This window comes from Macrobrachium nipponense, chromosome 34 (genome assembly GCF_015104395.2).
Source record: "Macrobrachium nipponense isolate FS-2020 chromosome 34, ASM1510439v2, whole genome shotgun sequence".
Lineage (NCBI taxonomy): Eukaryota > Metazoa > Arthropoda > Malacostraca > Decapoda > Palaemonidae > Macrobrachium > Macrobrachium nipponense.
In genome coordinates this window covers 29199136-29223427 of record NC_061095.1, presented here as the reverse complement: position 1 = coordinate 29223427, position 24292 = coordinate 29199136, and the positions used below count along the sequence as shown (strand labels likewise).

Below are 24292 nucleotides of genomic sequence, written 5' to 3'. Positions count from 1 at the left end.
TCATGAAAGGCTTCCCAGTGCTTATCTATGACTGTGTTCTCGTCATACTCTAGATTTTTAACGTACTCCTTTAGGTTTTTTAGGTCTTGTCGATGCCAGCCTACTCATTAATATCTTCTTCTCTTTTTTATGTTGAACATTAATTTGAAATGAGATAATTCTATGGTCACTTTTGCCTAGATTTACACTTACTGAAAGGTCAGATACTAGATTATCTTCTGTTGATAGGACGATGTCTAGTATGTTGTTCCCTCTAGTGGGTTTGAAAACCCATTGGTGAAAGAATTCATTTTTTACAAGATCTAAAAGTATCTTTCCTTGGACTGCTGCATTCAAATCTCCTATTATTATGCAGAGTTTCTTGTTTATCTCTTGTCCTAGCAGTGCATACAGCTCCTCATTGGACATTTGTGATTGGTAGGGAGGTCTATACACCAGTATTAAGAGTTATCTTCCTCCCTAGGCTGTTTAAGTTAATGCCAATTACTTCTTGCATGGTTGTAATTTTACACCCTTATTGAACTGAGGTGGTCCCTAACATATAACAAAATGCCTCCACCTTTTTTATTGAGTCTATCTTTTTTTAACAACTTATATCCAGCTATATGGTATGTACTCTCCTACAAAGTCTCTTGCTGCCTCTTGTATCCATGTTTCTGTGATACCTATTATGTCTAATCCCTCACTTGCAACCAATGCTTTGAAGAGATCTACTTTGTTCCAATTTGACTGTGCATTACACTGCGCCACTCTGAAGGACTTTTATCTTCTCTTTTGTCTCGTGGCTTTATTAAGTTTCCCTTACTATCCAGTTGCTGGCAGAGCTAATACTAACCATTCTTCTGGGAGCTTTCCAATTTCTTACCTTGAAAGTTCATTCATTGAGGTGTTTCATGAGGTTTTTGTTGAGAAGGTTTCCTATTAGTTTTGCTCCTTGCAAATTCAAGTAAGTTCCATCTTTTTTATATCGTTTTTTATTCCCTATAAAGCTGTCCCAAAAGTTTACAAACCTAACACCATTTTCTTGGCATATTAGTTCCAGTCTGTCATTGATTCCAATTGCCTTACTAAAGGAGAATGGATTACATTGGTTCTGGGCAAAAGTCCTATAAGAATGCCGTTATCAGTTTTCTCTCGGATGTTCTCTACAATTTTAGTCAGGTAGGCTACAAGACCTGTCTGAAACAGTTCCTCCATCTTTTAGAAACAAGTAATTTCCTCCTCCCTGTATTATGACTGCACTTTTTCTATTATTTAGCTTGCTTTTTTTTCACTGCCTCAGCTATGTTCTTTGCTCCTGCACCTGGGTAAGAATTAACTTTTCTCTTACTTCTGTTTTAGGCCACAAAATTTAAGCCCTGCTCTTTTACTAACGAGTCTCCAATTAAGATTGCTTCCTTTTCTGCAAATCTATTTGTTGTGTTGATTCATTTTGGGGACAATTGTGTTTTCTGGCTGCTATTCTACCAACAGCTCTCTTGAATTCATCATTTTTATTATTGTAAGCTTCTTTCTTTGTACCTAGTCTAGTGCTTGTTTCTGTTTCATTTCTGGTTCTGATCTAAACAATTGTTTTCTAATCTCCACAATACTCACTCCGTTTTCTACTATGTCATTGTTCAATTCCTGTTTTTCTTTCTTAAGGTTTGTAACTTCTCTTCATAGGTCTCCAATTTCCTTTTCCATCCTGTCTTCTCTTCTCTTCTCTTGCCTTCGAGTTGTCCTTGTCAATTCCTTTAGTTCCTTTGCTAATTCTTCTACTTCCCTCCTCACTTTAGCTATCTCCTGTTCTTGTTGACAGGAAGACAGACACTGAGACTACCTAGCTTTGATGTGCATGCCTCATTGTAGTCTACGCACCACTTGTTAACACTGCATTTTGCACATATGTGCTTTAACTTTTCTTGCGTCATCTTTGTTTGTGTCTTGGTTTCAATATTTCTGCCTGTGCTTTTAATTCAGTATTCTTTCTATTGTGACCAGTTGAAAAGGAAAAAGGGGGGGGGGGGGGGGGGGGGGGGGGGGTTGAGTACTCCCACAGTTGCCGCATCCGCTTATCCATGGACAGTTTTCATCCCAACCTGAGCAACACAATTAGCCTAAGGAAATTATTTTTTTGCCAGGAGTGAACAGCAGCATCCCTTAAATTACTAAACTTCCAGCAGCCATGAACAGCCAGACTCTTATGACCTGAATGCTTCTCCTCCAACCATGAAAATTCCCAAGGAATTTTCATGAACTTACATACCTGTAGATATGACAACTCTGCCTTTTCTACCTGGCCCCAGCAGAGCTATCTTAGAAAAGTAAACACACTATAATATATCCTCCTCCCTACTGATACTTACCTGCAGAAGCCCAAGAATATCCTAAAAGACGAGACTAAATTCAAAGAAATTAAAAGGAACCCAACTGATGACATCAGAGAGACCCGAAACAAGTCATTTATGATATTAATGAAGCTGCAGGAAATTGCAGATTTGGAGATGTAAAAGGAAACAATGAGCCAGGGTACATTTGTAATAACATAAGACCCATAAAAATGGGAACCACAACCATCCTTCATCTCACACATACCCAGTTCTACCTACTACCAGCAAAATGGCTCAGTCCACTACTGACCCCTTACATCCCAGAAAAGTAGCTGACTAGTATCTATAGCTACCTGCACTAAAATAGCATTCATATCACTGTTAAATTAAAATAGTACAGTACGTACTACTAAAGATGATGGGATGAGCTTTGATCAGACCAGATCTCTACCATAAGCAGTTACCCTTTAAATGTGCTGTTCAAATTTTTGAATGATAAGAAAACAAAGTATCTAACCTTAATTATGTTACTGGCACCCTTTTGGATTTCTTTTCCATTCTTGTACCATGTATAAACAGGCTCTGGCTCAGCTAACACTTCATATCTCAAGAAAAGCTGAAAAAAATAGAAAAAAGGCAATACATTACATCCCTCACGATCAAAGACAAAGGGCAATCTTTAAATTTCAAGTGAAAATGGAGAAAAATATAGATCAAGTATTTCACAATATGTATCTAGTATTAAAAAATACACAAATATATATATATATATATATATATATATATATATATATATATATATATATATATATATATATATATATAATATATATTATATATATACTATATATATACACACACACACACACACACAATTTATACTGTATTTCTGATAAGTATATGTCTTTTTATATAAATTTCTATGCTTCATAGATACAACCCTACCATATTCTAATGAATCCTTATCATCTGATGCAATGAAAAAGAATACACCTGCTTACTGAAAGTGAATACAGAAATATAATTCTGAATGGTAAATAGTATTACAAACACGGTTAATATTCATAAAGCCTAGAAGGTGCAGGGTATTTAAGCATGGTCTTGCAATATTTTAGCAACATTTAACTGCAATCTTTCATACAACCGGATCTCATCTTATATGTATTCTGATATGAAAGACATGAATTTTATTTCATTACCACCATCCAACTGCTGAGGCTGTTGCCATTCTTATGCTGGCTATGTTAATTAAATATCCTAATAAGATGCTGATGTAGTGGCAGACAATGTGCAAAAATTACACACCAAAAGGGTTAGATAATAAGCCCTGAAACTCAAACGATGCATTAGATATAAATGGCTTGCTACAGCTAAAATAGTTAAATAGTGGTTCACCAGAGAGCAGGAGATTTGACAATTCAGTATGGTGGTTGTTGTCTGCAGCAACAATGTTCGCTAGATTCTACAGGAAGGAATGTTGTTCTTAGCAAGAAATCCCCAGGTGAGCAAGCAAACTGTGTCCCCATAGAAGAACCTGACCCTCTTGTCAATTGCGTGGAGCTCACCAACCCTCTGAGTAGTTGCTAGGGCCAAGAAAAAAATTGTCTTCTGGGTAAGATTTCTCAAAGACGACGGAAAAAGGGTTCAAACCATGAACCCAAGATCCATTTTAGGAGCATGTAGTACTGTGGCGGGATCACAAGCTAGAAAAAAAGCAGGCAAAACCCTCCCCACATTAACCTAATCACTCCAGCTGCCCAACCCACCCCAGTCACACTTTCTTCTTTACACAACAAAATACACGCAGAACAATTGACCTATAGCTACGCAAAACAAAAAAAAACAAAAAAACACAAAACACAAAAAACAAAAAACTCTCAAAACACATGTACTTACCAATCAATCCAGTTACTCCGGGCTATCCGCTGGTTAGGGTCACTGGGACACCAACAACACCAACACCAACAACAACAACCAAGAACCATGACACCACAACCCAACACAACAACACCAAGGGCTACAACCCAACAACAACAACAACCAAGGACAACAACAAAACAACAACAGTCAGGGAACACAACAACTCAACAACACAGCAACCAACCAAGGAACATAACCACAACCTAACACACAACAACCAACCAAGGAACACAACCTCACATATAACAACAACAAAACACAACAAAAGTCCACTGCACAAACACCACAAAAAATCACAACAGCACAGGCACAACAACTCTAAGCAAAAAACACTAACTTAACAACACCACATGACAACAAAAATGACAATTTGTCCAAAATTGCATTTTTCCTAACTATACAAACCTGAGGTCCTTTTACAATAGGATGGTTACTAGCGGCAGCTGGATAGGTCGTAAGCTTTCGAACAAGGGGTTCGGTAGTTAACTGCTTGTCCGACAGGCGCGCATGCGCGACTGGGAGGTAAACACTCACTTTTGCGTTTAGGCCCAAGCAAAAACTGCAGAGTGAGGGGTGCATGAAGGTGGGGCTATGTGTAAAGGACCTCAGGTTTGTATAGTTTAGGAAAATGCAATTTTGGACAAATTGTCATTTGTTCCGACACGGCATACAAACCTTCGGTCCTTTTACAATAGGAAGACTCACTTCTTGGTGGGAGGAATCTGAGTCTTTTGTGAACAGACTGGTGTTCACCCAACCTTGGAATGCCTCCCTGGTCGTAAGAGCAAGGGAGGGATCCAAGCCTCTGTCTGATTGATCGGGGTGTGCACCGCAGGATCACTGGTCAGACCTCTGGACCGAGTACTAAGAGAGAGGCAAGCGTGTCTTCGTACTTTACCGCAATGTAAGAACTTGTTCCTGTACAGGAGCAAATATAAAGTTATGGGTTTGTCTCTTGTTGGCATCCACTTCCCCCCTTGTAGGAGGAAGTGGTGGATATTCTGCTCCTATCCCTAATGAAAGGGATAGGATGGGGCTCTGTCATATAGCTCACCTGCATCTCGTCCTCATCCAGCATAGTGACGACCGTGACCCTCTGCCCACAGGTAGAGGAGAAGGAAAAGATGGGAAGAGAAGCCAGTCACTCACTCATTCTCATATCCATTCGCACAGCCACACCAGGACTCGATGCTGTTCAGCCTGCGAGGGTCTGGGTTAGCTACACAACTTGTTGAGCAGCCACCACGGGTCCCAGGAAAAGGTATCCAAGGATGTGGGCAATATCCCGAAGTAAGGTTAGAAGGAAGGGGAAGTAGTCTGGTTGGCCCAGACACCTGCCTTCAGGACCTGCGCCACGGAGAAGTTCTTACGGAACGCCATTGACGGGCCAATACTTCTGACTTCGTGGGCTCTCGGACGGGGCGTACGGATGTCGTCACTACCATCAGCCTCATACGCCCTCCTGATCACCTCACGCAGCCAGAAAGAAAGAGTGTTCTTGGATACCTCTTTCTTGGTTACCCCGGTGCTAACGAAGAGGCGTCGACACTCAGGCCTGAGGTGCCGAGTTCTCTTCAGATAGCGCCGTAGCGCCCTCACAGGACAAAGCAGCATCTCATCCGCATCATTATTGGTGAAGTCCTTTAGGGAAGGGATTGTGAAAGACTCGAACCTGTCGTCAGGGATCCACGGTTTCTGAGTCTTCGCAACGAAGTTCGGGACGAAATCGAGCGTCACAGATCCCCATCCCCTGGAGTGTCGTACATCGAAGGAAAGACCATGAAGTTCCCCTACTCTCTTCGCCGATGCCAGGGCCAGCAAGAAGAGGGTCTTGAGGGTCAGATCCCTGTCCTGACGACTCTCGAGTGGCTCGAAGGGTCTTTGAGTCAAACTCCTAAGGATGAGAGTCACGCCCACTCAGGGGGCCTAGTTCCCTGGGTGGGTGCAAGACCTTTCGAAGCTCCTCATAAAGCAAGGAGATCTCGAACGAGTTCGAGATATCCAATCCCCTCAGTTTCAGGACTAGTGCCAGGGCGGCTCTATATCCTTTGACTGTGGGGACTGAGAGGAGCTTCTCTCGGCGAAGAAATACGAGGAAATCCGTTACCTGCTGAAGAGTGGCTCTGAGAGGAGATATACCCCGTCTACGAGCACCACCACAAAAGACGGCCCACTTCCCCTGGTACACAGCTGCAGAGGACTGACGGACGTTTCCACCAGCCATACTCTGTTGCTGCGCTACGAGAAAAGCCTCTCGTCGTTCGCAGAGATGGTGGATAACAGCCAGCCGTGAAGTCGTAGGGACTGGACTGTTTGGTGGTACCGCTCTACGTGTGGCTGGACGAGAAGGTTGTGCCAAGGGGGAATCTCTCTCGGTTCTCTGCGGAAGAAGAGCCAGCAGGTCCGGATACCAAATGGCCTGGGCCATTTGGGAGCCACCAGGATCATCCTGAGATTCGGGGTGACCAGTGCTCGACTGATCACCTTGCGAATCAGGCTGAACGGGGGAAAGGCATACGCGAAGAGGTTGTCCCACGGATGTTGAAGAGCGTCCTCTGCAGCTGCCCATGGGTCCGGCACGGCTGAAAAGAAAACCTGAAGTTTCCTGTTGTGCCGGGTGGCGAACAGATCCACGACTGGTCGCCCCCACAGGTCGAAGAGCCTTTCGCCACGTCCTGGTGTAGAGACCATTCGGTCCCTATCACCTGATCCCGACGGCTGAGCTTGTCTGCTACTACATTCCCCTTCCCTGGAATGTAGCGTGCTGACAGCTCTATTGAGTGAGCCTCGGCCCACTCGTGCACTTGCCGAGTCAACTGGTACAACGGGAGAGACACTAGGCCCCCCTGTTTGTTGACGTAAGCCACCACCGTGGTGTTGTCGCACATCAACACCACTGAGTGTCCCATCAAGCGGTCCTGGAACTCTTGGAGCGCGAGAAACGCTGCCTTGAGCTCCAGTACATTGATGTGAAGGTGCTTGTCGCGATCGTCCCACACGCCTGAAGTCAGCAACTCCTCCAGGTGTGCGCCCCACCCCTCGGTCGATGCGTCTGAGAACAGCTGCATCTCCGGGAGAGAGAGAGAGAGAGAGAGAGAGAGAGAGAGAGAGAGAGAGAGAGAGAGAGAGAGAGAGAGAGAGTGCGTAGAGGCACTCCCTTTAAGAGGTTCCTGTCGTCCAGCCACCAGGCTAGGTCCTGCCTCACCTCCGGTGTCAGGGACACTGGGAAGTTTGGGGGATCCGTTGCCTGTGACCAACTCTCCTTTAGTCTCCACTGAAGAGACCGCAGGTGAAGACGCCCATGAGGGACTAACTTCTCGAGTGACGACAGGTGTCCGATCACGACTTGCCACTGCTGAGCTGCCTGTTCCTGCTGAGACAGGAAATGGTTGGCAGCTTCCCTGAATCTGCTGATCCGCGAGTCTGCGGGGAAGACTCGCCCTGCTACCGTGTCGATCAGCATACCCAGGTACTTCATCCTCTGCTTGGGTTCGAGATCGGACTTCTCGAAGTTCACCACGATCCCTAGATCGCGACAGAACTCGAGTAGTCGATCCTTGTCCTGCAGCAACTGCGAGCGGGAGCTCGCCAGGACTAACCAATCGTCTAGATACCTCATCAGACGTATCCCGTACGAATGGGCCCAAGCAGACACCAGAGTGAACACTCGCGTGAACACCTGTGGGGCAGTTGAGAGACCGAAGCAAAGTGCCCTGAATTGGTACACCGTCCCGTCAAGGATGAAGCGGAGGTACTTTCTGGAGGATTGATGGATGGGTATTTGGAAATACGCATCCTTCAGATCCACTGAAAGCATGAAATCATTCTCCCTGATGGAGTCGAGCACGGAGCGTGCCGTCTCCATCGTGAACCGGGTCTGGCGAACGAACCGATTCAGGGGAGAGAGATCTATCACCGGGTGCCAGCCCCCCGTAGACTTTTCCACCAGGAAAAGACGACTGTAGAAGCCCGGTGACTGATCCGTGACGATCTCTACAGCTCGTTTGCTCAGCATGGTCTGGATCTCCTGTCTTAGTGCTACGTCCTTCGAAGAGCCTGGAACGTACGTTTGCTGTTGGACCGGGTTGGAGGTGAGGGGTGGCCGAGATTCGAAGGGTAATAGATATCCCTCCCGAAGGACACTCTACTATCAGGTCTCTCGCGTAGTGCTGCCAAGTTGCCCAATGGCTGGCCAGGCACCCCCCACTTCCGGCAGCAGGTGAGGGGGAACGCCGTCCCTAGCGTTTCCCCCCTTTCTTCGACTTCTTCCCTGACCCTCCTAGCGAGAAGGAAGGCTGGGAGCAGGGCTTGGCAGAAGACGAAGAAGACAGAGTCTTTCCACGGGGCTTCGACGAGGCTACCATCTTAGCTGCCGAGGAAGCGCTAGCCGAGCTCTTTGGCTTGGCCGCAGTTCGAGGCTGCCCAGAAGCCTTCGAAACTGCCTGGTGTACCAGACGGTCACTGTCATCAGTGCGCCGTCTGTCCACCGCAGCGTCCACCATCTCTCCTGGGAAGAGAGATGAGGAACTCCATAAAGGTCCATTACGAAGCCCTAATGCCGCCTCACGCCCAGCCGCCCTGGATACTCGTGTAAGGACAGCGTCCCTACGTCGGAGTACCAGGTTGGCCCACGGGTTTACCATCTGGTGGGCTAGGAAGGAGATGGCTCTTCCTCCAGACTGGCAAAGCCTCCTGAAGGCCGAGTCTTCTTTGGGGGAGATTCACCCAGAGTTGGCTGCGACCTTAGACACTGTGAGGGACCACAGGTCTAGCCAGGAGACGGCCTGGAAAGCTGCCATGGCAGTGGATTCCTGACCAAGTGCCTCTTGCTGCGAGAACCATAGGTTCTCTGACAGGAGCTGCTGCAGAGACATCCCCGGTGTTAGCCTGGCTAACTCTGGGTTCACCTGTTTGGGCGGCATCGGGTCTTCAGACGGCACGTAGAATCGCCGCTGTCGCAGTAGAGGAGGCGGAAGTAGCTTGCTCGACCTGCCCAACCTGAGAGAGCCTTCCTGTCCGGAGACAAGAGACTCAACCAGGTTCAAGACGGAGTCGGCGAGCTCTGATCGCGGCAATCCCACCGTCGGTCTGGGTTCCCTCTTCGGGCCCCAGAACGACTCGAGCCGAGACGTGGGCTCGGAAGGTGGGAGTGGCGACCCTTCCCCGAGGTCGTTGTGCTGATGAATCAGCGCAATAACCTCGGCAAAGTTCCTCTGCATCTCTGGAGTCACTGCATCCAGAGGAGTAGGACCGTCCAGTCCCTCGAACAGGAGCATCTCCCGAGACCCTCCCCCTTGAGGGGGGGAACAGCGACAGACCCCTCTCGGTCTCCTCCAGCCACTTGCGCATACGTCCTGGTCGGTCCGAGAACCGTGCCTGGCACGTAGGGCGTCGTGGTGGGATCATGAGGAGCGCACCCCTCATGATCACTCCTCAATACCTCGCTCCTCCCGGTGTAACCCGAGGAGGTTGAAGGTACGGGAGAGGCAGACCTGACGCTCCCCCCTCGCTCGCTGGCAGAACCAGCGGGCTTGGAGGGCTGCAGGCGATCGCCAACCCACGGTGGCGATCGAGCTGCAGGCCTGGTCGAACCGTCTCGCTGTGGAGAACGGCTGGACTGAGCACAGCGGCCCCTATCTCGGGTGTCAGAGGAGCTGGTGCTGGTTGCCGTAGACAAACGGATAGAGGTCCCAGAATACAGTTCCACGTCAGGGTACCGAGCGCCCTCCTCCACACTCGACAGATCGGGTGAGGAGAAGGACCTGGAAACACCCCCCCCGAAGGGGAAGGAGCCAACCGTGGGGGCTGAGCCGGGGGCAGGAAAGAAGACGAAGTATCCGTAACCAAAGGAGTCGCGGGAGAGCTCTCCGACGACTCCTTTGCAGGCCTTCACTTCTTCCTGCCCTCGTACAAGCTCCACTACACCTCCGACCAAGATACACATACATCGCACGGCTCGGCGCGGGTACACTCGCGCCCCCGACACCGAGCGCATAACACATGGGGATCGATCTCAGGGAATGAGCAGAACTTACCGCACTTACGCCCCTCAGTTCCCGGGCACAGTCGCCGGATGATAGGAGGGCGCGGATAATCCATGATCGATCAAATCAATTAAGTTCACTTTAAACCAATTGACAACAAAAAGGGAAATGATTGTACTTACAATATTGCTTGCAAACACAAAGAGAAACACAACCATACAAAGGAAAGCAAACGACGATGAAGCGCAGAACACACGTCCACTCGCTGTGAGGCCGAAAGCAAAAGAGATTGTTTACCTCCCAGTCGCGCGTGCGCGCCTGTCGGACAAGCAGTTAACTACCAAACCCCTTGTTCGAAAGCTTACGACCTATCCAGCTGCCGCTAGTAACCTTCCTATTGTAAAAGGACCGAAGGTTTGTATGCCGTGTCGGAACAAACACAACTCGGCTGACTATCAATGCCTTCAATAGACTCCTCCAACACTACTACCCATCACCAGCTCTCACCAAAGACTGACACCAAAGACTGACTGAAAACTCACTAAAAACACAGAACTCTAATCTCTACCAGCAGACAACCCATCCAGAACTCACCAACAGCCAATACAGTCGTTAACCATCCAACCACCAATTACTCTCTCTCTCTCTCTCACACAAACACACACACACACACACAGACGTTGTCAAATGGAACTCCATAACTCCTCCATAGTACATGTGACTCTCTCTCCTCTCTCCAAGGCTTGGAAGTATCAAACGAAAACTACCTAGTGAGGTCAGAGAGATCCTGGTTTAAAGAGATGTCTAGACAGACCTCTGTGTCAATGACAGAGTTGAGCATTGACTTATGACCAAAAAGTATGAGATATGGTTGAAACCCCTATAAAAATGCTTAAAACTGCATATTTTGTTAGTTAAAACTCAAGAAAAACCCACTAAAAGCATTTATACCTTTTTCTTAATAGTTTTATCACAATAAGTGCATTTATGATGAAATTGGAAAAAAAAGGAATTTGTGGATATTTGAATAGGATAATACCGCGAATAGATGAACATCCTGTGAATAATAGGGGTATATGTTCCAGAGAGAAATCGCAAATACAGGGGTGGCGTTGACTGTAGATAGTGAAACTACTACGAATTGAACCAAAGTCGGACCATATATGTAGATTTTATGGGGGATTGTTTTTAGCCGGGTGGTTTTGATCCAGATATCTGGTGCCATGCTAACTTTTTTATTATTATTTGTAGAGAAAAAAGAAAGCATTGCTCTACTAAAACTTTTCACGAAGACTTCAAATATGCTTTTACTTTTCTTCTGCAATGAAATATAACGATGATATTAGGGGATGGGTTTAACCCGGGTGCAGTTTTGATTGAAATATCAAGCTGGACATCCAACCATACTACTTCTTTAATATTAGTTGTTGAGAAAAAAAAAACCATTCTGCTAGAACTTTTCAAGATGATTCCAAATATGCCTTTACTTTTCTTCTGCGATGAAATAACGATGATATTACAGTTCAAACAAATGCTGGCCTACATATGCCCACCTTATGCTGGCTAGTAATGAAATAGAGATATCAATTTCAGTATGACAACATAGATATCAATTTACAACGAAAGAGTTTCAGTTTGTTTATAGTTTGGTCTTACAATCAAACCTTGTTAAACCGGACCTTGCTAATTTGGATATCAGATAACACGGACACCAAAGAGGGTCAGCCGATATAATCAAAATACATATATTCATCCATGATTTAAGAAAGTTACGGTTTCTCTACCCATTGTGTATGGCTTTCTTTTTTATTTATCAAAGGTAAATATATTTTTATCTTTTATAAACAACTTTCTTTTTTATTTACTAAAGGTAAATATATCTTTATTTTTCATAAACAGTTCTGTAATTATACTGTACAGTGGAACCTCCCATACGAAAGTTCCTACGTACTGAAAAATCCAGGTATCGAAAGCAAAGATGAAGATTTTTTTGCATTCTGTGGTATGAAAATCATTCAGGTTTGTGAAAGGGTGAAGTCCAAGATTCTCCTATTGGTCAGCATCTGTCCCACCATGCCTGTATGTAAAGGCGTTCCTTGACCATTTTTTTGCAGCAGCGTTATCATAAACACCTGGAATTTTTTCGTTTGTTAACGTAAATTCATGTTAGTGATTTCACTTTCGTTGTACTGTAAGTTACTTTATCAAGTTGTGTGTGAGCTTAATTACTTACATTATTAGCCATGGGTTCCAAGAATGTTGCTGAAGTTCACGGAAAGAAGAGGATGCTTTCTATGGAGGAAGATGGAGATAATCAAGAAGTGTTAATGTTTTCTGCCATTTGTTAATGTGTTTCGTAAAGTTTAGTGTTAATGTTTTCTGCCATTTATTAATGTGTTTCGTAAAGTAAAGTATTCATGTTTTCTGCCGTTTGTATTCCCCCTCTGTCGCCACTTTCGGACATCACCTCACTTGAAAGGTAAGGTTCAACATTTTACTACATACGTACATACATGTACACAGTATTTCTTGTACCCTGTACACTAATACACTTTATTTACAGGTACAGTAACGGTTAGGTTAAGTATTGAACGGTCCAAATTGTTGTATTTCATTGTTTATTTGTCAATTTAGCTTTATTATAGAATTTACTGTGGTGTTTTTTGTAGGGCTTGGAAAAAATTTGGCAATTTACATGTAAAACATAGTTTTAGATAAAAAAAAAAATCAGGTTACGAAGGCTGCTTCGGAACGGATTAATTTCGTAACCTGAGGCACTACTGTACTAAACTAAAATGCTTTTAACTTGTAACTAATTAAGCTTGCAATCAGTACCTACAGTCATTTATATGTACATACATACATATATATATAGTATATATATATATATATATATATATATATATATATATATATATATATATATATATATATATATATATATATATATATATATATATATAATATATATATATATATATATATATATATACGTATATAGTGATACCTCGAGATAAATTAATCTGTTCCGAGGCAGCCTTCGTATCATGAGTTTTTCGTATCTTGCCACATTTAAAACATGTAAAAATGCCTAATCCGTTCCAGCCCTACAAAAACACCCCAGTAAATTATATTTTCCAGGCCTACAACACATGTTCTAGGGTTACGACGCCAATCCGACGGAAGAAATATGACTCCAAAAAGGCAAAATACTGTTCATACTTGAGTAATATTCAACTGCATGTAATGTTCAACACATTTTTTACTGCATATATTAGGACTTTAGCATATGTCCCTTAGCAATAAGCCTAGCCTATGTTAGCGGTTGCTACTGTAGCCTAGTCTATGATTCTGACATCTAAACCTAAGAAGCTAAAAGCTTAGAATATGCCAATAAAATGTATAAATAATCAGTATGTACTCATTTCAAATAAATTATAATTAATCATTAACTATAATAACACACAAAAAAAAAAACTTCCAATCGTTTGTTTACATTCAGCTCTTACGAGTACCGAACAACGCCAAGCAATCACTTTTCCTAGGACACAGTAAGCCATAAATTTTCATTAGTACTCTCTTCAACTAATGAAACTACCAAACAGTATAATAACCATTCATTTCTATTCTTTATTCTATCTTTACCTAATGGAGGTACCGAGTTACTGACAGCTATAATGAAACATATACGTAACGTAATATTAAAACAGAAGAAGAATTCTAAAAAATACGTATTTGTTGGCAGTCTGATTTATTTTATATTTTATGATATCTAATTCACAATTTTTTTTTTATCAAATGTATTGCATGTACTCATTTCAAATAATTATTAAGTAACCATTAACTATAATAAGCAAACAAAAAAAAAGCTTCCAAACTTCTGTTTACATCCAGCACTTATGAGTATCGACGATCGCCAAGCAATCACTTTACACAGTAAGCCATAAATTTTCATTATCTCTCTTCAACTACTGAAACTACCAAACAGTGTTCATATCCATTCATTTCTATTCTTTATTCTATCTTTACCTAATGTTTTTTTTTATTAAATGTGTTGATGAATAAGTTTTTCAATTTACAGCATCCTTTTACCAATAGAATACTTAAAGCACAAGGGGTAGATGCTGACTAATAGGAGAGCAGGATCTTATGGGGTGACTAGCATCAGGAACCAATGGGAGAGCGGGAGGATGGTGGCGAGTTTACTCAGCTGGCGGCGCGGGAGTTTTTAAAATTGTTCTCGGTGGTCCGGGCGAACTCTCGGGACTTTACAGCAACAACCTTTCGTATCTTGAAAACTTTTTGTATGTAGAGCTGTAAAATTTGAGCCTTTCATATGTCGAGGTACCACTCTATCTACTCTATCTATCTATCTATCTATCTATCTATCTATCTATCTATCTATATATATATATATATATATATATATATATATATATATATATATATATATATATATATATATAATATATATATATATATACGTATATACTTCGAGTATTTAATTCTTTTTTTATTACCATTAGATGTTATATTAAAAAAATTATTTACTGTAATACATACAGTATTTGGAGGGCCACACTTATTTCTATGACTGAGTTGTGAAATCTGGAAAGACTGATCGGCAAATTGTAATGGAACTATTATCCATAGAGGAGGCAATACACGAGAAATTCAAGGAGCTCCATCACCAACATTTCAATTTTCAAGCTATAGAGTATTCTGCAGCATCCAATTTTACAGCAAGCTCCTCTTCCCAGATTATCATTTCTCCTTTAGAGTTTTTGTTGCCAAAGATCTAACCTTCTATTCCTGATATCAAGCTCCAGCCATTTCCCGTGCCCTTTTAGTTCATGCTTCCTTGTCCAGTTTTGAAAGTGAAGTCCTAAGATTAACTTTAGGAATTCCTTTTATCTGTGCTTCAGGAGCAGAGATCACCTGCATCATCTTGTCATCATGCCATTAATGTCTTCCCAGGCCCAAATAGTTTTCTTTTCATGTGTAAGTAATCAACATCTCATGAGGGCTTTTGTTCCTGACAAAATGCAATCAATTTCTGTTCTTTAAACTACACTTACCTTGGTTTATTTTTGGTCAACTGTTCTCCTGGCACCTGCATCTCAAGAACTCAAACGGACTACTATTCTGCTTCTGGCTTTGCATCTGTTTCTAAACGAACCTGATTTTGAACATGAAGCACAGCCAAGACTGACTCCCAGTTGTGCACTTGATTGCAGAGTCTATAATATCTAGGAACCTTCATAACTCCCCATTCATTCCAGCAGTAATTCTACTGAGACTTTTTGTATAGCTTTAACTTTGCCTCAAGGGCTCACCACTGCCAGCTGTCACACGCCTGCTGTTAGTCACCTGTCGGCACCCACCAAAGGCTTTACTCTTACCCCAAGCCTGAAGATGGTATTTCTCCTGGCATTCATGTCTTTACAGTAAGCTTGTGAACTGCATGCATTACTTGTGATAGGTTATTCACACAGAAGGTGGGGGTCTATCTTATTTCATCCAATACTCAAGACTGTGTCAAACCAAATACATTGCAGATATGATTTCTGCCCATTCAGAGCCTCATATATGTATATTATCTGCAAAACAAAAAACTCAAAAGGAAGATCTAGAATATAACTGTCCACATTATTGAATCATGAAGCAGGTAAGCTATTTGCACTCAGGATATCAACTTCATGAGCTTTTGTTCATAATCCACAAATTAATACAACTTTATTCATGGGATCTTGGAAGAGTAAGCTCTATTCATAGACTTTTCCATTTAAGGAATTAGCTGACAGATGACTGAACTTATTCCTTAAGCAAAAGGGGGTTCCACACAAGTTTTTATCAACTAATCTTCTTCTCACTCTCCAAGAATGGTATCATAAATGACACAAACTTCAGTGGTTATTTGCATCTATGCCATGCATAATTTGTGAAGTTGTTTCCTGTTTTAGTTATCTTTAGCAGTTGCGGACATGTATCCCTGCAGTATATAATGTGCCCATTTGATATGTAAAGTAATTTGTATAGTCTAATGACTTTTCTTCTAGAGATAGGATATAAAACCATTTCAACTTCATACTTTATGTTAGGCCCTACATTAATTATAAGATTAAAATCCTTCTAGATGAAGGATTTTGTGTACGAAATTGAAACGAGGAATACACTAATATCAAATATGAATTACAATGGCTTTTATCTCTAACATTCTTGGCAGTCAAATCCATATCTCTCATTTACAGTAGGGCTGTGGGAATTTGATACTTCAAGCCTTTCCCATCTAAACAGATCTGAGCACTAAGTTATGGTTTGAACTCTTAAAAATCCCTTTTTAAAGTAAACTTAATTTTCATATACAAACACATTATATAAAATTTCCCTCATCCACACCCATATTCTTACTGACAGAAGTTAGCCATACAAAGAATGAACAGACTTAGAAGCTACAAGCAAAGATTTCTTGCAATGCATGTGCACTAATCACCTACAAGTGTTGCTATGCCTCTTTTTCTTACTTTGGAGAATGTGTCTCTTGAAAAATTTTGTGACAAAATGGAGACAATAAGTCATGGGTTTGCATTAAAAAAATAATGTTCAAAAAATGATATTGTAATGATACAATTAAGTTTGTTCATACTTACTGGCAGATATATATACAGCTGATAATTTCCGACACCGACAGAATTTAAAACTTACGACACACGTAGTGGGAGTCAGGTGGTTAGTACCCATTCCCGCCGCTGGGAGGCGGGTATCAGGAATCATTCCCATTTTCTATTCATAATTTTTATTTCCACTGTCTCCTGAGGGGAGGTGGGCGGGTACTTAATTATATATATCTGCCAGGTAAGTATGAACAAACTTAATTGTATCATTACAATATCATTTTGTTCATGCAACTTACCTGTCAGATATATATATAGCTGAATCCACACCTTTGGTGGTGAGAGACAGAATAGAGGATTTAGGAAACACATATGTGCAGATAATTGATATCTTGATTCCTTACCTGTTAGCATAGCTGGCTTCGTGATTACTGCCACGTAAGTCTGCTTGTGCTACTAGAGTTGCCAGCAAGGTAGAGACCTATGAAGCTGGTGCACTCCAGATGATCTGTCAACAGGGGCGAGACCACGACGTGACTAGACCATAGGACCATACTAATGAGGGCAACGAGACAAAAATACCACCACCTGGCTTAGTTTACCAAAGGTATCCCACTTAACTAAGCTAATGGAAGGGAGACCCGCCCCAGGCGGTCACCCCACAACCATAAACACAAATTAAAAAACCCCCTAATCCCTAAAGGATAGGATGAGTGGTTTACCTCCTGCCCCCAAAACAGTGTCTGCAGCAATGTATGGTCCGAGGGAGAAGCAATTTTCGTATGTCACTTTCACCTCCCGCAGGTAGTGAAGAGAACACCGAATTGCTTCTCCAAAATGTGGCATTCAAATATCTTTGAGAGCCATATTTTTTGTGAAAGGCTACCGAAGTAGCAATAGCTCTCACTTCGTGAGCTTTTACTTTCAGAAGCTTTAAATCACTGTCACTACACTTATTATGCGCTTCTTGAATCGTATTCCTGATGAAGAACGCCAGTGCGTTTTTTTTCGACATAGGAAGATCAGGTTTCCTCACTGAACACCACAAATTGTCCGATGAACCTCTGCAAGCTTTAGTTCTCTGCAGATAGAACTTAGAGCCCTGACAGGACACAGGAATCTCTCACGTTCGTTCCCAACTATATCTGCCAACCCTTTGATTTCGAAGGACCTCGGCCACGGGTTGGAAGGATTCTCGTTCTTTGCTAAGAAAACATGGGACTTAAAGAACACACCGCACTACTTTCTGAAAAGCCGATCTGTTTGCTAATGGCCTGAATTTCGCTAACCCTCTTCGCCGTCGCCAGAGCGGTTAGGAAGATCGTTTTCTTCGTCAGATTCCTGATAGAAACTGAATGAAGCGGTTCGAAGTTACTCGACATCAAATATTTGAGTACCACATCCAAGTTCCACGAGGGTACTTTAGGCTGGACTACCTTCCTAGTTTCGAACGATCTAATGAGATCGTGAATGTCCCTATTATTAGACAAATCGAGTCCTCTGTGTCTAAAGACTACCGAAAGCACGCTCCTGTAGCCTTTAATAGTCGGGAACAGCCAACTTCACTTCTTCTCTCAGATGAAGAAGGAAGTCAGCTATCTGGCTCACAGAGGTTGTGGTGGAGGAAATGCCCTTCTTCCTGCACCCAGGATCTGAAGACAGCCCATTCGATTGGTACATAGCGATCGAGGAGGGCCTCCTTGCGGTGGCAATCGCCTTCGCCACAGGTCTTGAAAAACCCCTCGCTCTGGCCAACTTCTTGATAGTCTGAACGCAGTCAGACTAGAGACGGAGGTTTTTGTGGTACCTCTCGAAGTGGGGCTGTCTGAGAGTCTTTCCTTAAGGGTAGAGTCCTCGGAAAGTCTACCAGGAAGGACATCACCTCTGTGACCAGTCGGCTGCCGGCCAGAAGGGGGCGCGATGAGTGTCATCCTCGCTCCTTCCGATGCCGCAAACTTCCTCATCACTTCCCCGAGGATCTTGAGCGGAAGGGGGAAAAGCGTATATGTCTAGGCCCGACCAACTCCAAAGTAGGGCGTTTCTACTGCGACTGCTCCCGGGTCCAGAACTGGGGAGCAATAGAGTTGAAGTCTTCTCGTCCTGGACGTTGCGAAGACATCCACCTGTGGACAGCCCCACAGATTCCACAGCGACTGGCAAACCTCTTGGTGAAGGGTCCACTCTGTCGGCAACAGCTGTCCTCGTCGACTGAGAAGGTCCGCCCTCAACGATTCTGTACTCCTGACACGAACCTTGTCAGGATCGTGACTTCTTGCGCTTTTGCCCACAACAGGAGTTCCTTTGCGATGGCAAACAGAGAAGGCGAGTGAGTTCCCCTTGATTTCTTAGGTATGCCAGCGCTGGTGGTTTTGTCCGCATTGATCTGAACGACTTTGCCTGATCTTCTCCTGGAAAAACCTGAGAGCCAGATAAATGGCTGACAGCTCTTTCAGATTGATGTGCCAGGACACCTGTTCCCCTCTCCAGGTGCCCGACACTTCTTTCCCTCCTAGTGTTGCTCCCCAACCCGTGGACGACGCGTCGGAAAACAACACTAGGTCGGGGTTCCGAAGTTTGAGGGAGAGCCCTTCTGCGAGCTTCCGAGGATCTGACCACCAACTTAGGTGATCCTTCACCTCTCTCGTTAAGCACAAGATCGCCTCCAGATCTTTGCTTGTTCTTCCAACTGTTGGCTAGGAAGAATTGAAGAGGTCTGAGGTGGAGCCTTCCCAGAGAAACAAACTTCTCCAGTGAGGAAATGGTCCCCAGCAAACTCATCCATTCCCTCACCGAGCATGTTTTTCCTTCCCCAGAAAGGTCGCCACTTTCTCCAAGCATTGAAGTTGTCGCCCCTGGGACGGAAAAGCCCGAAAAGCCACTGAGTCCATCTGATCCCCCAGATAGACTAAAGATTGAGACGGCGTCAAATGCGACTTTAACAGAGGTTTAACCAGAAGCCCCAGGGACTTTGCTAACGTCATGGTCGTGTGCAGGTCCTCCAGACACCGTTCGCGCGATGAGGCTCGAATAAGCCAGTCGTCTAGGTAGAGAGAGATCCGTATATTCTCCAAATGAAGCAGCCTTGCTACGTTCTTCATTAGGATGGTGAAAACCATCGGCGCTGTGGTCAGACCGAAGCAAAAAAGTCCCTGAATTGGAATACCTTCCCCTTCAGGACAAATCGCAGGTATTTCCTTGATTGGGGATGGATGGGGACGTGAAAATACGCGTCTTGGAGGTCCAGTGAGACCATCCAATCCCCCGGTCTCAAAGCTGACAGCACCGATTGAGTCGTCTCCATCTTGAATTTCTTCTTTATCACAAAGAGATTTAGACTGCTGACATCGAGGACGGGTCGCCACCCCCCGAATGTTTTGGCACCAGGAACAGGCGGTTGTAAAACCCGGTGATTCCAGGTCGAAGACCTGTTCTACCGCTTGCTTCTCGATCATTTGTTCCAGCAGATCGAAAAGCACTTTCTGCTTCTCTCCTCGATAAGAGGGAGACAAATCCTTTGGTGTTGAGGATAGCGGGGGCGACTTCAAGAACGGGATCCTGTACCCTTTCCTCACGACATCCAGCGACCAAGGGTCGGCATCTCTCTCTTCCAGGCGCTCCGCGAATCGAAGAAGCCTGGCTCCTACCGGCGTCTGAAGGACTTCCGACTCACTTCCTACTCTTTGACGGAGCAGGGGTTTTTCCTCTGGAAGAGCCTCTTCCTCGGGAGCTGCTTTCGAGGAAAGTCCAGCACGAAAGGGCTTCGATTTCTTGGCAAACGAAGCTCCAGAAGATGAAGCAGCTGCTGGCCTTCTAGAAGACGAGCCAGAAGATCTTGCGTTGCCTTTTCCTGAAGGCTTGAAGCTATGTCCTTAACCATAGCCTGGGGAAAGAGATGGTCTGAGAAAGGAGCGAAGAGCAAGTCCGCCTTTTGCGTTGGAGAGACGGATTTGGCCGGGAAGGGTACAAAGAGCGCTCTCTTCTTAAGAATCCCCGAGCTAAAGTGCGTAGCCAACTCCTCAGAACCATCCCTGACGGCCTTGTCCATACAAGAAAGTACGCTGGACAGCTCCCCAGACTAATAGTATCAGAACTCCTTGATCTGGCATCTAAAACTCCAAGACACCAGTCAAGAAAGTTGAAGACCTCTAGAGTCCTGAAGAGGCCTTTTAGGTGAAAGTCGAACTCGTTATGGGTCCACGTGACTTTTGATGAAGACAGAAGGGCTCTTCTGGAGGCGTCTACGATGCTCCCAAAGTCACCTTGAGCAGAGGCTGGTAGTTTAACGCCTATGTCCTCTCCTGTCCTCATACCACATGCCTCCTTTACCGCAGAGTCTTGAAGGCGGTAAAGCTAAAGAGGACTTTTCTGACGCTTTCCTCTTCTCCATCCATTCAATTGACTTTCCGGAACGCTTGCTTCGTGGAAAGCGACTTCTTCATTTTAATGAACCCCGAGGCCTTCGTTGCCTTAAAAGAAGAAAATTGAGAAGGAGGAGTACGAGGGGCTTCCGGTTGAAAAGTTTCTCCGAACTCCGACTGTAGCAGACGCATCAAAACTTATAGCCGATGAGACAGTAGCTGTTTGTTGTTCTTCCTCTGCTTCTACTAAATCGTCGCTAACTCCTTCCTCAGAAACTGGAGAAGTAGGAGGAAACTCTGAAGAAAACTGACGCCCATGAAGGGTTCCTTCATCCACCTGAACTTGCATCGTGAGGGGACTGGTGTTCTACCAGCGCGCGCTTGGCGTCCGAATCCGCACGTTTGGCGCCAACAGGTGCGCGCTCGACTTCTACCAACACACGCTTGGCGTCCACTGGCGCGCACCGAGCGTCCACTAGTGCACGCTTGGCTTCCACTGGTGCGCGCCGAGCGTCAGTCAGCGAGCGGCTGCCGCTCACTGGTGCACGTTATCCACAACAGTGCGCGTCTGGCGGCACCTGAAGCGCGCTCCACTTGCACAGAAGCGCGCTCAGCGTCGATCAACTCGCTTGCGAACATGCGGAAGACTTGCGAGCGGGAGATATATCATCCTGAGAGCGAGAAGCGAACTTCTCACCTCCTCTAGAGAGCTGCTGGGGAGCAGATCGAACTCTAGAGGGAGACTCGAACGAAGAGAGAGGCGAGCGAGGAGAAAGAGCGGGTCTTGACTTCTTCACAGGAAGCTTCTCATCCTTCCTACGACGCGGAAGAGCCTCTCTAGCAGCAAGAGCGTCCTGAAGTTGCTGCTGCAGTGACTGAATCATTCTCTTGTTAGCGAATCTTCCTGCTCTGGGGAGGGACTGATCCTGTGAGCAGGAGAGCGGCGAGGGGGACGCCCCCCTCCTCCTCCCAGGTACGGCCTCTTCCCGAGCTCTGGAGCGACCGTATCGCTCACACGAGCTAACTGAATCCAAGTCCGAAGACTCCCTACACCTTTTCTGCGGCGGAAAAGCAGCGAACGCACTGTAAGGCGAAGATCGCAAAGCGGCGAACTAGGACGTGAAGCGTCAACATACGCGCCGTCCTTTTCAGCGGACATGAAGCACCTTGAGAACTCACCCTTTACGTGGGGATGAAGCCTCCGATGACGACACATCCTTGAGGAGGCGTGCACGCACACGCTCCCTGGCAGTCTGGGGATTTTCATCAGTAACTGCCGAAGGCACGTCAGATCGGTGGGGGTTCCTTGTAACCCTCCTTCGGCTTTCGACATGCTCCCTCCCCAGGTCCTGGGAGTCAAGCAGAGGTCCAGGCCTAGAGGCAAAACGAGGCCGATCTGACGCACCCTCCACTACACAAGGGGTATCACTGCACTTTTGCACGTCACTTTTGCTCTCAAGAGCCAACACTTTTGATTCTAGATTACGATGGACTCCAATATTAAGGATTAAAGTATTACTCTCTACAGACACTGTTTCAGGGCCCGGAGGCAAAACTACAGGGTTAGGAGCATTAACAGAAGGAGGGTTAACAGGAGAAACATTAATATCTTGAACGCCTGAAACACTCCTGGAGAAGACCTCCTTAACCTATCCTTTTCAAGTTTCCTAAGATATGGTCTCCATACGCCTTCCACTCAGAATCTGTTAGTCTTTCGCACTCCTTGCAACGGCTTTCATACACACATTCATGCTCCCTGCAACTCTTACATACGTATGTGGGTCTACTGAAGCTTTCAGTAGCCTACCTCTACAATCAGTTCTAGAGCAGAACCTAGCGCTAGCTGTACTAGACCCTGACATCTTATTCCAAGAAAAGTCCAAACCAAAATCAAATCAATCCACTAATAACGTGTGCCTAGCCACCGATCCAATCAATTAATCCAAAAAAAAGAACCAAAACATACTCAAGTAGCAATAAGTTTCCAAATCCAGACGGAGGTGCTGTAAACAGATGTTCACAACACCGGCGACAGAAAAATTATGAATAGAAAATGGGAATGATTCCTGATACCCGCCTCCCAGCGGACGGAATGGGTACTAACCACCTGACTCCCACTACATGTGTCGTAAGTTTTAAATTCTGTCGGTGTCGGAAATTATCAGCTATATATATATCTGACAGGTAAGTTGCATGAACAAAATACAATTTACTTTGTAAACTTTTTCTTTCAAAGGCTTGCCTCCTAATGTCATTAGTATATGACTTTTTATGTTATAGAAGTATGCTTAAAATTTGTAAAAACACATCAAAGTAATTCTTACATCTTTATTTGCCTCCAAGTCACATCCTTAAGATCCTTTCCAAGTACAACTGTGGGTTTTGATGGTTTTGCTCTTAATGAAATGGTATGAGACCAGAATTCCTCTAGCTTCCCTTGAATATTTTGCATAGCTTGACACTGATAAATACCTGCATCATTTTTACTAGAAAATAAGGAGATAAAACATTAGTTTATGAAATATCAGCGTACTAAAGTTAGTTGCGTTTCCTACATATAAACCTCATCTTAAGATGCCTTTACACTAGCAAGAAACCATCCATATTAATAAATTTTAAAAAATTTCAAAAGATCATTGAACTACACACTTCAACACAAATTTATGGCTGACCCATAAGATACATGTATTTTGCAAAGAAGAATGGAATGAGATCACAATGTACTATGAGCAGTAATGAATGCACAATTTGCTGGCTTTACAATTCTTAAAATATAGTTTTCTTTACTTTAAGATATAAAATTCCATTTTAATAATCCAAGTCAGTGACATGTCTATTGCATGTCTCTAGAACTTTCCTGAATAGTTTTGAACCAGATTACTATAAAAGAATAAGCTATATTATCCACAACTTGCATTTCTAACCTGCAAAATTTTAATGCCTTTTTTTTACAATCAAAAATAATGTTCCAGGCAACATACATCAGACTAGATGGTACATGCAATCAGAAAAAATTTTTTATTGCCACCTTAACATTTCTTGAATAGTATGTACTATGTATGTAAAGGGTCCTTATTGGTTCATTACTTTCAGTTGTTACTCGC

General features: G+C 44.2%; 1 protein-coding gene across 2 annotated transcripts in view; it reads right to left on the bottom strand.

The window, feature by feature from the left end:
• Positions 1–2829: 2829 nt before the first annotated feature.
• LOC135208003 (peroxidasin-like) overlaps positions 2830–24292 on the bottom strand; it is a 104809-nt gene continuing 83346 nt past the window's right edge. For both annotated transcript variants that reach the window (XM_064240098.1, XM_064240097.1), the window contains exons 5-6: positions 23513–23674; positions 2830–2928 (exon numbers count right to left, since the gene is read on the bottom strand). In XM_064240098.1, coding sequence (XP_064096168.1) covers positions 2919–2928; positions 23513–23674 — 172 coding nt within the window. In that variant the 3' untranslated portion in view covers positions 2830–2918. The remainder of the gene's footprint in view (positions 2929–23512; positions 23675–24292) is intronic.